Below are 13,206 nucleotides of genomic sequence, written 5' to 3' on the forward strand. Positions count from 1 at the left end.
CGTTACCCCTAACCGGTTGTTTTTGTCCCCAAACCAATGCAGACCACATCGCTGTAACATTATACAACATAATTAGTGTACACAAAGTGCACAATGAAGAAACAATGTGTACAAATCTCACGAGAGTTTCTCAAATCAAGGAATTCCCTCTAGACACCACAATTTTTGCCATTCATATATTATGTTTTTTTTATGACATGAGGCCTATTTGTATGTGTGTCAATTAACTAGTAACACTAATACATTTGCGTCTTTATTTTGAAGGTTTTCCATGATTTTAAATTTGTTATGACATCACAAATAAAATATCATTTTGATGATGACAAAACACAGAAATATAATAAGAATAAATACAAAAATTTAAAACCTAGTCCTATGCAGCAAATTCCTCAAACACAAAGAACAACTGTTTTGAGAGTTCTGGAAACAGATGTAGTGCGTCCTCCAGTGGTCGGATACTTACAATACATCAAAAATGGAGCGTACCACTATGCTATGATGGTGGGAATCGATCGATGCACTCAGTATGACTTTTAAGGCGCAGTAAACTATAGATATAAGATGTTTTAATTTTGAATGCCATTTGAATATATGCTGTCACTTGGCATTTTAAATTCGTAGCTATATTTACGATTTTGTGATACTGCCGCAGTTGAGTCACCTATGGGAATAGCCAGAATGGTAGCGGCTCAATCTTTCTGTTTCCTTCGTTTCTATCAAGCTAGCGGCAGCCATGAGGTAAGCTAGATGATTGACATTTAAACATGTGTTTTTTTTGCTTATCAAAAGATGTACCGGGTTGTTGGCTTTGTTATTTAAGACAAGAAAGAAGGCTTCGACTGTAGACCATTCAACTGGGAGTTAAATTTGCCCATTTCTGCCAGGATGCACGTAGTGTGAGGGCCTGTGTTGCTGAGCTAACCCTAGCTAAGTTAACCAAGACATGTCACAACATGTTACAGACCCACCGCAGGTCCTTTGCGACGAATGAACTGGCAATAATGCAGTCTTTTAGCAAGTTTGTCACTGCTGGCTGAATAAGCTGATCAATAAATTCAACAAAGGTACATAAAGTAGATACTTAATTGGATTAATTTTGGCTAGGTGCTCTTCTCCTGCGTCTCGGTGGCGTAATATAGTGGCTTTCATACACTCGAGCCGGCTACAGCTGGTGCAGTGTGTTATAATGGTTCCCCAACCCTGGTCCTCAGGGACCACTGCCCTGCATGTTTTATATGTTTCTCTGCTCCAACGCACCTGATTCAAATGATCAGGTTGTTGTCAGGCGTTTGTAGAGGCTTGATGACGAGCTGATCATTTGAATCAGGTGTGTTGGAACAGGGAAACATAAAATATGCAGGACAATGGTCCCTGAGGACCAGGGTTGAGGCACATTGGGCTAAAGGATCATTAATTCTTTCTGTCAGCCATTTTCACTTTGTGTTTTTCTATTGTAAGCCAGCTAGTTAAAGGCAAGTCTAATGACAGTCCCGGGGACAGTCGCTTCCTCGCACAGTTTAAACTAAATTACTACACACCTGTCAGTCAGTAAAATATTATTGTTATTATTACTATTATTATTTTATTTTATTTTAAATCAGCCACAAACATTTTAAACCGTGAACTTTATTTAATTCACCTTACTTGATGAAATTATTGAATATAGAATATGAAGGAATATATTAATTAGATAATTAATTGCCAGGTGGCCCTCCTCTGGTACTGTCACGTTGGTATCTGGTTATGTCAAACCAGCAACAAATATTTATGGAACTATACCTTGAATTGGTCATTTGGAAATGCCTTTAGTTATTTATGTTTCTTTTTGTTTGAATAGTTTAGGTACATTCTTTATTCGTAGTTCAGGTTTTGGAAAGTGCTATTAAAGACGCTCACTTGCCATTAACTTTGGCCAACAGTAACAAAGTGAAGTATTGGGCTATAAAATGAACATACTTAAAGTTCTTATAGAAACCTAGGTACAACAAAGGCAAGGTATTCTGTCACTGCAGATTGAAAATTTCAGTCAGTAAACGACTATATTGACTAATGCTAAAAGTTGTGTATTATGCAAGGATTTGAAGACAGAATACAACTTTATTATCCAGCCAAGGCTGGAAAATCACCTTTAGTCTCACAAGATATAATATAGACATCAAATTATACAAGAAATGGCAGATCACATCATAACAATTGTATAGGAAGTAATCCAGCAAACACATTGTGTAAAATGTTCAGCAGAGAAGCTCGCAGATTAATGCAGCTTGGTTATAAATTGTATTGCACTGAGAACAGAAGATAAATAAATATCTTTGATTTCCAAGGGTACTAGTCTCCAATGGTCATCCAATGAAGATGTCAAAACAAATGAGACAATACACTACTACTTGTTTAATGAACCCTGATCTTTTAAGTGTATAATGAATCTTAAAGGCTCTTGAGCACCATATGTATCTCACATGCCACAAAACTAATGTGTTGATGTCGTCTGTCCAGCATGCTCAGGCTCCAGAAGCGCTTGGCGTCCAGCGTCTTGCGCTGTGGCAAGAAGAAGGTGTGGCTTGACCCAAATGAGACCAATGAGATTGCCAACGCAAACTCTCGTGAGTTGTTCACTTTGCATTTGAGAGATTTTTCTCTGTAGATCTGTGTGTTGTGGGTCCCATAAGTCATCATTATTTTTGCGTTGTATTTGTACCGCAGGCCAACAAGTCCGAAAACTGGTGAAGGATGGACTGATCATCAGAAAACCTGTGACCGTTCATTCCCGTGCTCGCTGCCGCAAGAACACACTGGCACGCCGCAAGGGACGTCACATGGGTTATGGTGGGTAATTTATTCACAAGTAATGTCTTTTTTTCATTTCTTTAAAATGCATCACTTTAATTTGCTCTCAGCCCCTTAAAACTGGTGTAATTTACCATACTAATCCTGTTCAGGTAAGAGAAAAGGTACAGCCAATGCTCGTATGCCAGAGAAGTTGTCATGGATGCGGCGCATGAGAATCCTGCGCCGTCTTCTTCGTCGCTACAGGGAGTCCAAGAAAATTGACAGGCACATGTAAGTGTGAATGTCAGCCCTCTTTACTTGAGAATAAGCCAGTGAAGTTTTAATTCCATTTTCAGACAGAGGAAGCATCTTACTTTTTGAGACATTTAGAAACATTTTCTGCTTCCTCCAGGTACCACAGTCTCTATCTGAAGGCCAAGGGTAATGTCTTCAAAAACAAACGCATCCTGATGGAGCACATCCACAAACTGAAGGCAGATAAGGCTCGCAAGAAGCTCCTGGCGTAAGTTACTTTTTCGTTGTTTTTTAATTTGAGATTTTGTTAGTTTGAATAATAATTTTCCTGCCACAGCTTGTAGATATTTTTCTATTAGTTCACTGTGTTCCTGTCAAATTCATTTCCTCCATCTCCACCTCCTTTTATCCACCCAGTGACCAGGCTGAAGCTCGCCGCTCAAAGACAAAGGAGGCTCGCAAACGCAGAGAAGAGCGTCTCCTGGCCAAGAAAGAAGAGATCATCAAGAACTTGTCAAAGGAGGAGGAAACTGCAAAAAAGTGAATCTAAACTAGAAGTTTTTCTTTTTAATAAATTTGGATAAAAGACAGTCATTGTTTTATTATTGTCCGCCTGATGCCAGCTGTAGAGCTGCAAAAGATTAATCGACTATTAAATTGATTGCCAACTATTTGATAATCGATTAATAGTTTTGAGTCAGTTTTTAATAAAGTGTTCAAGTTCTCTGACTTCAGCTTCTCTAATGTGAATGTCTTCTGGTTTCTTCAGTCCTCTTTGACAGTAAATGGAATATCTGAGTTGGTTTCTCTGCAGCTTTGGGTTAGTGTTTCTCAACAGTCCAACAGGTGGCAGCACAGCACCAGTATCTAATTCTACAGTAATATCATGTCTACATTTATTTTAGTCATCCAGATCGTTAAAACGCTGAAAGATTTCTACAGATTTAATAATCTAATAGACTATTTTGCCACTTGTCTCACAGGCTTCATCAGTTTCATTTATAGTATTGAATCTGACTGCCGTCAGCTTTCAAAGATGGCAGCTTCTAGGTAACAAAGGATACTACATAACCTCCCACACCGAAGATTTGCCATTTTTCATTTTATTGCAGACCATTACAGTCCTAAATTATTCAATTCCATTTTTTTTTGTCAGTGTTTGAATTAACAGCAACAGGTTTGCCACTCTGTCAAAATGAATCTTTTATAAGGCACTTTCAAAAACATTCACATATATAATGGTTTCTCCCTTGCTGAGGTAAGGAGTTTTGAAGTTCACTGAACACAGTTTATTTATACTTGTTATTTTTGACTGCACTTTCTGACCAATCTCAGGGTTCATATGGTGCTAGAAATCCTTGAAAACACGGTTAATATAATGTTTCCAAGGGTTATAGTGATTTTGGATAAAGGGCTTGAAACTGCCTGAAATTATAATTGCGTTACTTTTATGATAAATTACTACCAGTAGGGAAGGGTGGGTTTGCATATGGGTGTCACTGCACAGAAACTCCTCATCATGCTGACTTTTAGATTATCTGTCAGTGCTCTGTATTTGCACACAAAGTGCTGCAGCACCTGTCCATCACTGTCCCAGCACGATGTCTTACACCGCTGATTCCCAAGTGGTGGCTCCCAGCCTCCACTAGAGGTCGCCAAAGCTTCACAGGGGTCACAAGGCCTTCTTGATTTTAAGGGGTGAAAGAAAGCTAACTTGACCGTTACCTCAACATTTCATTAATTATTGGAAAATAAAAAGTTTAGATTATTTTTTAAGATGTTAAGTTAAAAGAATCTCACAGGACGAGGGCACAGTGAGAGCCTTCACTCTGCTAAACAGCTTCTTCATCCTGCTTTAGAAAAGTGCGTCGTTAAAACAACCCAAGAACTAATAGAGTGATGAGAAGCAAACAATGAATTTGTCAAAAAGGAAGCCTATTAAGTATGTATGATAAAAAACAAAGAAATAATATAGACAGAGAACTGTATAAAAAGGTTCCTAGAAATATCAGGAAAACTCATCTGATTCAGTATTCACATGAAATCTGCTCACATCCATTCAAATTGCTTGTTTTACACAAACTTCCTGCAATTATTGTGTTCACTCTTCCGGCTCATTGTACACTTTATCAGTCATTGTGTTCTGTTGTTATGCATATAGTATTAAATATCCATAAAATATGTCACTTAGTCAGGGGCCATTAATTTAGTCAATGATTAATAAAAAGGGTCTCTTAACACTGTCTTACACAACCATTCGTGTCAAACCAGAATTGTCCAGATGTTTCCATTATTTGCCCCAGCAGCCATTCTAGGTTATGGTCTGCCTCTGTGTGTGTTTGGTTGTGTACTCGTTAGTCTTCATGTGTTTGTCAGCGGTGGTCCATTTCATCCATGACTCATCAATTTATCCACTTAGCTGTGTGAGCAATCACTTGGTATCAGTCACTTTGAATTCAGTTTAAGCTGACTGCAGTTGACATTGAAGCGAAACCTCAGAGAGAGATGAAGAAAACGACAAACTCTGTCTGTTCAGTGTGGACAGTTAACTTCTTGTCTGATGTACAGATGAACCCACACAATTATCATTAAATGCCCAAGTTTGATTAATAAATGATTCGGCTGTTAATAAATAATTTTCTTCATAAATTATTTTCACCGCTTCACTTTTCCTGAAGGCAAGCAACAAAGCCACAACAATATCACACCTTCATGAAAACACTGGCCGTGCTCCAGCTTACAACCACTGTCAGCCACATTAAACCTGTGCTGCTGACGCTCCAGTCATCCAGTCGTTCTCACTTCTCGCTCAGGCCTTGAAGGATTCCTTCTGTTATGCTCCCCGGAGAAGGTGTGACTGAAGTGTTTGCAGATGCAGCCGTCGCTAACCAGGACAGACAGGCTGCTGTGTGAGTCCGTCTGAGGATATAAGAAAGGGAATTAGAAGGATTCAAAGCAGATTATACTCAGCAGTTCAGATCGTATGTGGATGGCGCTGAAACCTGAATTTAAATGACATACATATACTAATGCCATAATAGTCAGGAATCTAGAAATACACATGACGTTTTACGAATAACTGGAGTGTTGAACCTCCTTATTTTTTCCCATAAAACCTGCCCTGGAGAATTCACTGGCAGATGTTTTTCTGTTTTAAATCTGGGTTGTAGTAGCTGCTTCTGTTTGTGGATCATGTACCATCATGCATAAACAATAGCCCACCCAGGCTTTAGTTTAGAGGCCGCCAGTAAAGAGCTCTCAGACTGAAAAATCTGGGTTTCAAAGGCCTTGAGGAGCTGGACTGAAGGTTTACGCAGCATAATGCATCTGTTTACCTTGACATCCTGATTTAATGTCGATACACCTTCATGTACTTGAGTTAAAATGTGGTTTAAATGTACAAACCCCTATTCCAAAAAAGTCGCACTGCTGTGTAAAACATAAATAAAAACCGAATGCAATGACTTGCAAATACTGAATACAGTACAAAGACAAGATATTTATTGTTCCAACTGGTAAACCCTTTTGTTTTTTGTAAATAACCACTAGTACAACAACAGACAGTCCGATATATGAAGTTATATATCAAGCAAGTCAAGAATGGAAAGAATTTCACTTTCAAAACTTCATCAGTTAGTGTCCTCAGTTCCCGGTAAACATGCCCTTGTCCTCACTTTTTTAGTTGCAGAAGTCGAATTCAGGAATGAGTGTATATTTACAAAAAACAATAAAGTTTATTATCTTGAACATTAAATATGTTGTCTTTGCATTGTGCTCAATTAAACTGAAAAAGACAAAACCATCATTATAAATAAATGTGAGATCTACTGTAGAGAGATGTTGTAGGGTTTGCTGAAGGGGAAAACAGGCTTTGTGCAGCGAGGCCATTTTGTAGCTCAGTTAATGTATTTCTTCATTACCAGGAGGCACTCCTACTTCCTGAAGCGTGAGCCTTAATGGGATTAGATAAGGAGAGGAATATGAGATGAAACGGAGCAGCGCTCTTTATTACAGTTGGCCTTCAACCCAGGCAAAACAAATGGAGCACGCTCAAGAGTTCAGGAGATCCTTAATAACAATTGAGACAAGGAGATGGAAGTAATTAAAGAGAGATTATTTTTAAATATAAAAACAGTTATCTAACATCTAAATGAATTACCCTGGACGTCCCACTATGACAACCCCATTGTTCATCGTGTCTTGGGCTGTCTCTCTCCTTCGGTTATTACGTTTGACTCTAATATACGGCCGTGGACTCGAGTCACATGACTTACAATCAAATCTGACACCAGTGACTTATGACTTCACTTGAATTTGAACCTTTTGACCTGAAAGTACTTTATACTTTCCCCCCAAGTGTGCCACAAATCAATTAATTTCTCTTCATTTCCTGTATCAGCTACCATTTTTACACTATTCATTACCAGCAAGTCGACACTCTATTCCCCAGATCCACTTTGTTTGAACCAATCTGACAGCATCCAATCACGTTGCAGAGAGAACGACAAAGAACTAGTGTTATGTTACTGAGCTCCAGTTGGACGAAATGATACCAAAGATAAATTAGTTTGCGTACAAAGACTATGTGGCAGTCAAAGCCATTAGGAATTATGGACAGGGGGTCAAAATTTTCCAAATCTGGACCTTCATCACCCTCTCCAGCATGAGGTGTTTGCAATATAATAACCTTATAAGGCAGCACAGCACTGTTTTTAAAAAATATAGTTAAGTCAGCTGGATAATATTACTGAAAGACTGGCTAAAGTTTGATTTGCAAGTCTGGCTAGTTCCTCACCTTTGCCCTGTTCAGCTTCACCTGCTTCCACACATATTTTTTGGCCAGAAATTTGCCCGCTGCCTCTCTGCTCTTTTGTTTTCTTGTTCTCTCTGTACCCTGGCTGCAGACCTTTACATGGGCCCCATCTGGGCCTTGGGCCAGGGTCATCTGTACAGATAGAAATGCAACAACTTCCAACTTTGCTTGACATTTGAAGACGCACAAAGAACGGTAAGTCCAAGGTATGTTGTTAAAATTATTGTTTAGGACACAAAACTCAAAGTTTAGGACATGAGATCTTATGCAGGACTTGAGTGCAAAGACTTGGGACTGGCAAAACAACGACTTGGCCCTAAATCTAAGATGCACAAAATGTTATCAGGTATCATGAGACCTATTTGGATCCACAGGATGGACTGACAAACATCAAGAGGAATGTGCATGAGATCCAATCTTCACCTGCCTATTAAGTGACATCCTCATCCCACACTGTCAGTCTTCTGCACACAATTGCTGGGTAGGTTTATTTTCAACTCTAATTGCTGTGGTTTATATATGGAGTGATATAATCCAATCAGAAAGCATGATAAAGATTCAGCAGGTTTAATTCTCCCTCTCATGTTTGTCTCTTTCAAGGGACTGGAGGAAGGATTAATAACAGATCACAGATCTATCAGTGCTGTCAGATCTCGTGTCCAGATAAACGCCTCAGCCACATCTACTGAAAACCAGGTCAGGTGCTTTTGTCATTTTTACACTGCTGATATACAGTGCAGTAGTCAGCTGCTGCTTATGAAAAGGCAGGTTGAACTTTATCGTCTCCTGGATTTTTCCAAGATGCCCAGCAGACATTTCACACTGTCATTGCTTTAATGTTTGTCACAAGGCGTACGTCACATATCGTACCTACAGTAACCCCAAATACGGTCTTATCCTAAACCTACCCAAGTAGTTTTTGTGGCTAAACCCACCAAAACTGTGACTGTTTTACATGAGAGCCACATGTTCAAAAGACTCTGATGCAACTTGGCTGTCCCATTCAGAATGGCATGTCTTTGCAGTGCAGCCTCCCACCTTCTGTCTCTGCTAAGGGGGTCTCATTTAACATTTTAATTTCACTCCTAAAATGCTGTTTAAGTAGTACAAATGCAGTTGTCAGTAATGATTTGGAAAGTAGTGCTGCAGTTTACAGTAAGAGCAGCGAGCGAAATGGATCAATACAGCTATAGGCAGTGCCAGATACAGCAAAGTAAACTAAATGCTTCATTTAATAATAAATGAGTCAGCTCTGCTCATTCATCAATACCTGATTAAAATGCTGAATAAATCTGTTCTCTGCTGCATGATCAGATGATTCATTTTGTCACTTTTTTTGCAAGAAGTGTGTGAAATTTAATTAACATATTCAGTGCTTGGTGTTTCAGAGGCAGTTTATAATACAAACACAACAAGGATGAAAAGAGAAACCAAACTCTATGGAAAAATCTAGAGGAGAGTGAGAGTTTAAGTTCAGGGAGAAGACATCACACTGTACATCATTAACCATGACTGATGCTTTAGAGGTGAAATTTAAAGATTATAATCATAATCTGCCGGGATAATTAAATTTGAGAGACATTCTCACTGCAGTTACGTTTGGATTTCTTCACCAAGAAACTACTTACAATAAAGAGACAGCATTTCTCTTCAAACACATTCTTCACAAACCTAAAATACATTGAACAGAAGTGTGAAAATCGTGGACGACAGTTTTCCTTGCATCTATCATCACAAATTTTTGCCATAACTATGTGTGCTCTTGAGCTCGAAGGCCAGATGGATTCCCTCATTAAAAGAAAAAACATCAAGCAAGCAAAACAACCTGATTTAGAGAGGGCCATCTGGATGACATTACTAATTTCTCATGTCTAATCGATGGAGGAAACCGATTCCAATCATTACGGAGAGTCACGAAAGGCAGCCACCACATCTTAATTACACTAAAAAAGGTAAAAGGTGGCAGTAGGGTCATGGGTTAAAAAAATTAAAATTGTCAATAACAGAGATGCAATGTCAAGAACTTTTTGGAATAGATGGAAAGTTTAAAAATCATTAAGGCTAGAGATGCATGCATCCTGTAAATCTAGTCATTTACTGTCCATTCTTCAGGTATTTTGCATTTCCACTTCACGCAGCGCAGACAGTTTCATCTGTCTTTCAAGAGAACACTGTCTTCATCTTTCTGCTCACTATTTTTCTTTCCCTGTCCTGCCTACCTTCTTTCTCAAAGGCTTGCACTTTCCTTTGTAAAAACATACCAGGCGAGGCGAGACTTATTACCAACTCTTTCCCTGTCTTGCTGATTCTTCAGTATGCTGAATATTCTGTCTTTTTCATCTCTCTATTTGTCATAACAGAGTTGTTGACTTGGGCGGCGAGGGGAAAAAGTTGCCTCAGCTGATAGCAAGCAAAGCATCTTTAGCAAAACAGAACAGCTCCAATTATCCTCTAATCCCTGCGCCTTGAAGGCACAAACCCCAAAGTCTGTGACACACTTCAAATTGAATAGATTAGTTTTGCTGCTTCACACTAGGACAGGACATTTTAGACGGTCCTTTGTGGGAATACGACTAAATTGAGGGCTTGACTGAATTGAGTCTATCGTCAGGAAAACAATAGGCTGCTGGAATGTGAAGTGTGCTTGTATATATATATATTTATATATAAGCAGAGAAAAGAGCTGAGGCAGAGTAGCTGAAAAATTAATATCTCCAGATCCACAAATGCACCGTAGTATGAGCCGTGGGGAGAGAGAGCGCAAAGGAAACCTGTCCTGTGGATTTCAAATCCTTTTCTTAGCGACTTAATGGATTTTGAAGTTTGCTTTCAAGATTTTAGAGCATGTTGGATTTGGAAACCATTTAAGGGCCGAGGTTGGAGAGGTGAGGCATTAAGAGGACCTGTGGCAACACACTGTCCGATCATATATGCCTGAGAGGGAGCACACAGCTCTCCGGCTTTGGCGAGGGTGCTGCAAAGAGAACATTTAGTCCTCTTTAGATCTCAGTGTCTGTTGTGTATTGCCCTACAAATGCAAACCGCCGTAGTACCTATTTGTTCAAACCTGGGATGAAAAATCTGACTTTTTGACTTTTCATATAGAAGAATATTACAACTAACTGACTCCCTCAGCCCAACCAGTTGTGATGGATGACCACCCACCGTAGAGCCTGGTTCTATTTAAGGTTTTTCTTTGCAGCTGTCGTCTTAGTGCTTGCTCCTAGTGGGAACTGGTGGGTCTCTATAAATAATATAATAAAGACTACAGCCGTACCTGCTCTATATGAAAAATGTCCTGAGATAACCTATGCTTTGGCACTATATAAATACATTTATCTTAACTTGATTCACAAAATGACAGAAACCATCTTTCGGAAAAATTTATTTTGGCGTTTTTTTGTTTGGCCAATGTCCCATCAGCTAACATGAATTGAGGCAGGATTTATGGCCTATACTGCAGCCAGACACCAGGGGGTGATTGAGATGTTTTTCCTTCACTTTTGGAAAGAGGTCACATTGTCCATCTTTATATATGTCGATGGTTCAGACAGATAGGAAACTTAATAGAAAACATCTTTAGATTGTCCATACATTTAGGCCTATATACATATTTTAGTGTATAAGCATAAGTTTAAGTAGAACATCCTCGGTTGACCGGTCTTTAAACTATAAACCCTTTCCTCTCTGCCTCACTGTTTCTATAGGACACTCTCTTTCTTTGTAGGGCAGCCTACATACAAAGTCTTCACAATCATGATTATGTTGGCTGTACACTTCAACACGACATCCTCAGAGGGTGTTACAGTTTTGTGTGCCAGAGAAAAGTAAATGTGTAACAACAAAGCAGTAAGTAACTAGGAAACCAGGACAGTTACGTGACAAGAAGAGCTTGTTTACCCAGTAATTAGTGAGATAGAAACTCTGTCTTTTAGCTTAGTGTAAAGATAAATCACCAGCGGTCCTGCAGTCATTAACAAGCTTGAACACTAAAGCAAACTAACCCTTTAAACCTTCCTGATCAAAGCGATGGATAAAAGCAAGCCTTATTATACACATTAAAAAACACTCTCCGTTGCAGCTACGTAAGAGCCTCGTGCTCATGACCTCGTTCCTTAATCGTGCTGCTTGACCTTCCTCGATTCCTTTTGTGGCAGAGTCAAGAGGCCACAGCAACATCAGCGCTACATAATGGTAAAAGGTTAAAGACGAAGAGGAAAAAAACATATATAAGTGGCCATTACTGATGAAAGGTTGCGTTGGGTGAAGTGCTGGGGGGTTTAATCCAGTTGCAGCGAGGAGCTGTCGAGTGAAAGCAGCCGAGAGCAGGTGTGGAGGTGGGGAGGATCTGCATGACTGGAACTTAGTGTTGTGTTTTCATAAGGTGTCATGGGCTTAATTCAGAGAAACATCTGTGACAACCAATGGAACAGCCATCTGTCACAGAGTCACCTCAGGTTATCGGGATAAAGAAAGGTGATAGTTACAACCAATATAGTGTTTCTTTGACTCTAAAATATAAATTTGATGACAGCTGCTTCCCTTAAGGCAACTTACATACTACTGAAAACACTTTAATTCCCATGATTCTTCCATGATGTACAGAAGATGTAACTTTATATTTCATTATTCAAACTGTGGTCTACCAACACACTCTCATCAATTTGCATAGAAAGAAAGGCTCATTTATGCCGACAGATTTGATATAGACAGGACTAAGCATTCGTTACACCTGTATTTGTGCATGTTTTCTGAATGCTTATGGATACATATACGAAATGGAACAGTGCCACCAGAAATTTTAGGGGCAGTGTAGCGGTCTAGCCAAGTTCAAGCAAAATACGACCACAGGACATGACAAAGAACCCGAATGATAATAAATCGAAAGTATTGAAAATGACATTCGTCAATTAGTTGGGGAAAATTATTTTTCTCTGTCCACATATGATGTATTTAATGGCCGCACAGACTACTGCCTTTTACGAAGCTGCCTCTACCTTTGTCTTTTTTTCCCAAGTAGTACATTATTACCTCCTCCTCCAGCTTCAAGTTTGTTGTTATCAGAAGCTTTTGACTCTTCTTATTCTTCTTTGGGGTAACTTTTGACTGATAGCAGCACTATCTAGTGGATGTATTACTTAACATTCATGCCAATGTGAAGGAGGGAAGTATGTGGGCAGTGACGTTTACATCAACCACAACATGGTTAATGTAAAATGGTTGCAGTTGGTAGTTTATTTCACATCCTTTGTACTTCTTTGGTGTTAAATTGCGTTCATACTGGTCTTAGAAAATCTGCAAAAGTCTTATATTTAATTTATTGAAACCTGCAGAAAGCCTGTATTTGTATGCAGATTGAAGAGCCTGGG

The 13,206-nt window shown here is 39.2% G+C and overlaps 1 protein-coding gene across 1 annotated transcript; it reads left to right on the top strand.

Moving 5' to 3' along the window:
- Nucleotides 1-685: 685 nt before the first annotated feature.
- Nucleotides 686-3,614, top strand: LOC146312072 (large ribosomal subunit protein eL19-like). Its single transcript, XM_084741241.1, has 6 exons — nt 686-738; nt 2,497-2,603; nt 2,704-2,826; nt 2,940-3,060; nt 3,182-3,292; nt 3,442-3,614. The coding sequence occupies exons 1-6, from the start codon at nt 734-736 to the stop codon at nt 3,566-3,568; spliced, it is 594 nt and encodes a 197-aa protein (XP_084597367.1). The 5' UTR covers nt 686-733; the 3' UTR covers nt 3,569-3,614.
- Nucleotides 3,615-13,206: the final 9,592 nt, after the last annotated feature.

This window comes from Lutjanus erythropterus, chromosome 17 (assembly GCF_056507025.1).
Source record: "Lutjanus erythropterus isolate fLutEry1 chromosome 17, fLutEry1.hap2, whole genome shotgun sequence".
Taxonomy (NCBI): domain Eukaryota; kingdom Metazoa; phylum Chordata; class Actinopteri; order Lutjaniformes; family Lutjanidae; genus Lutjanus; species Lutjanus erythropterus.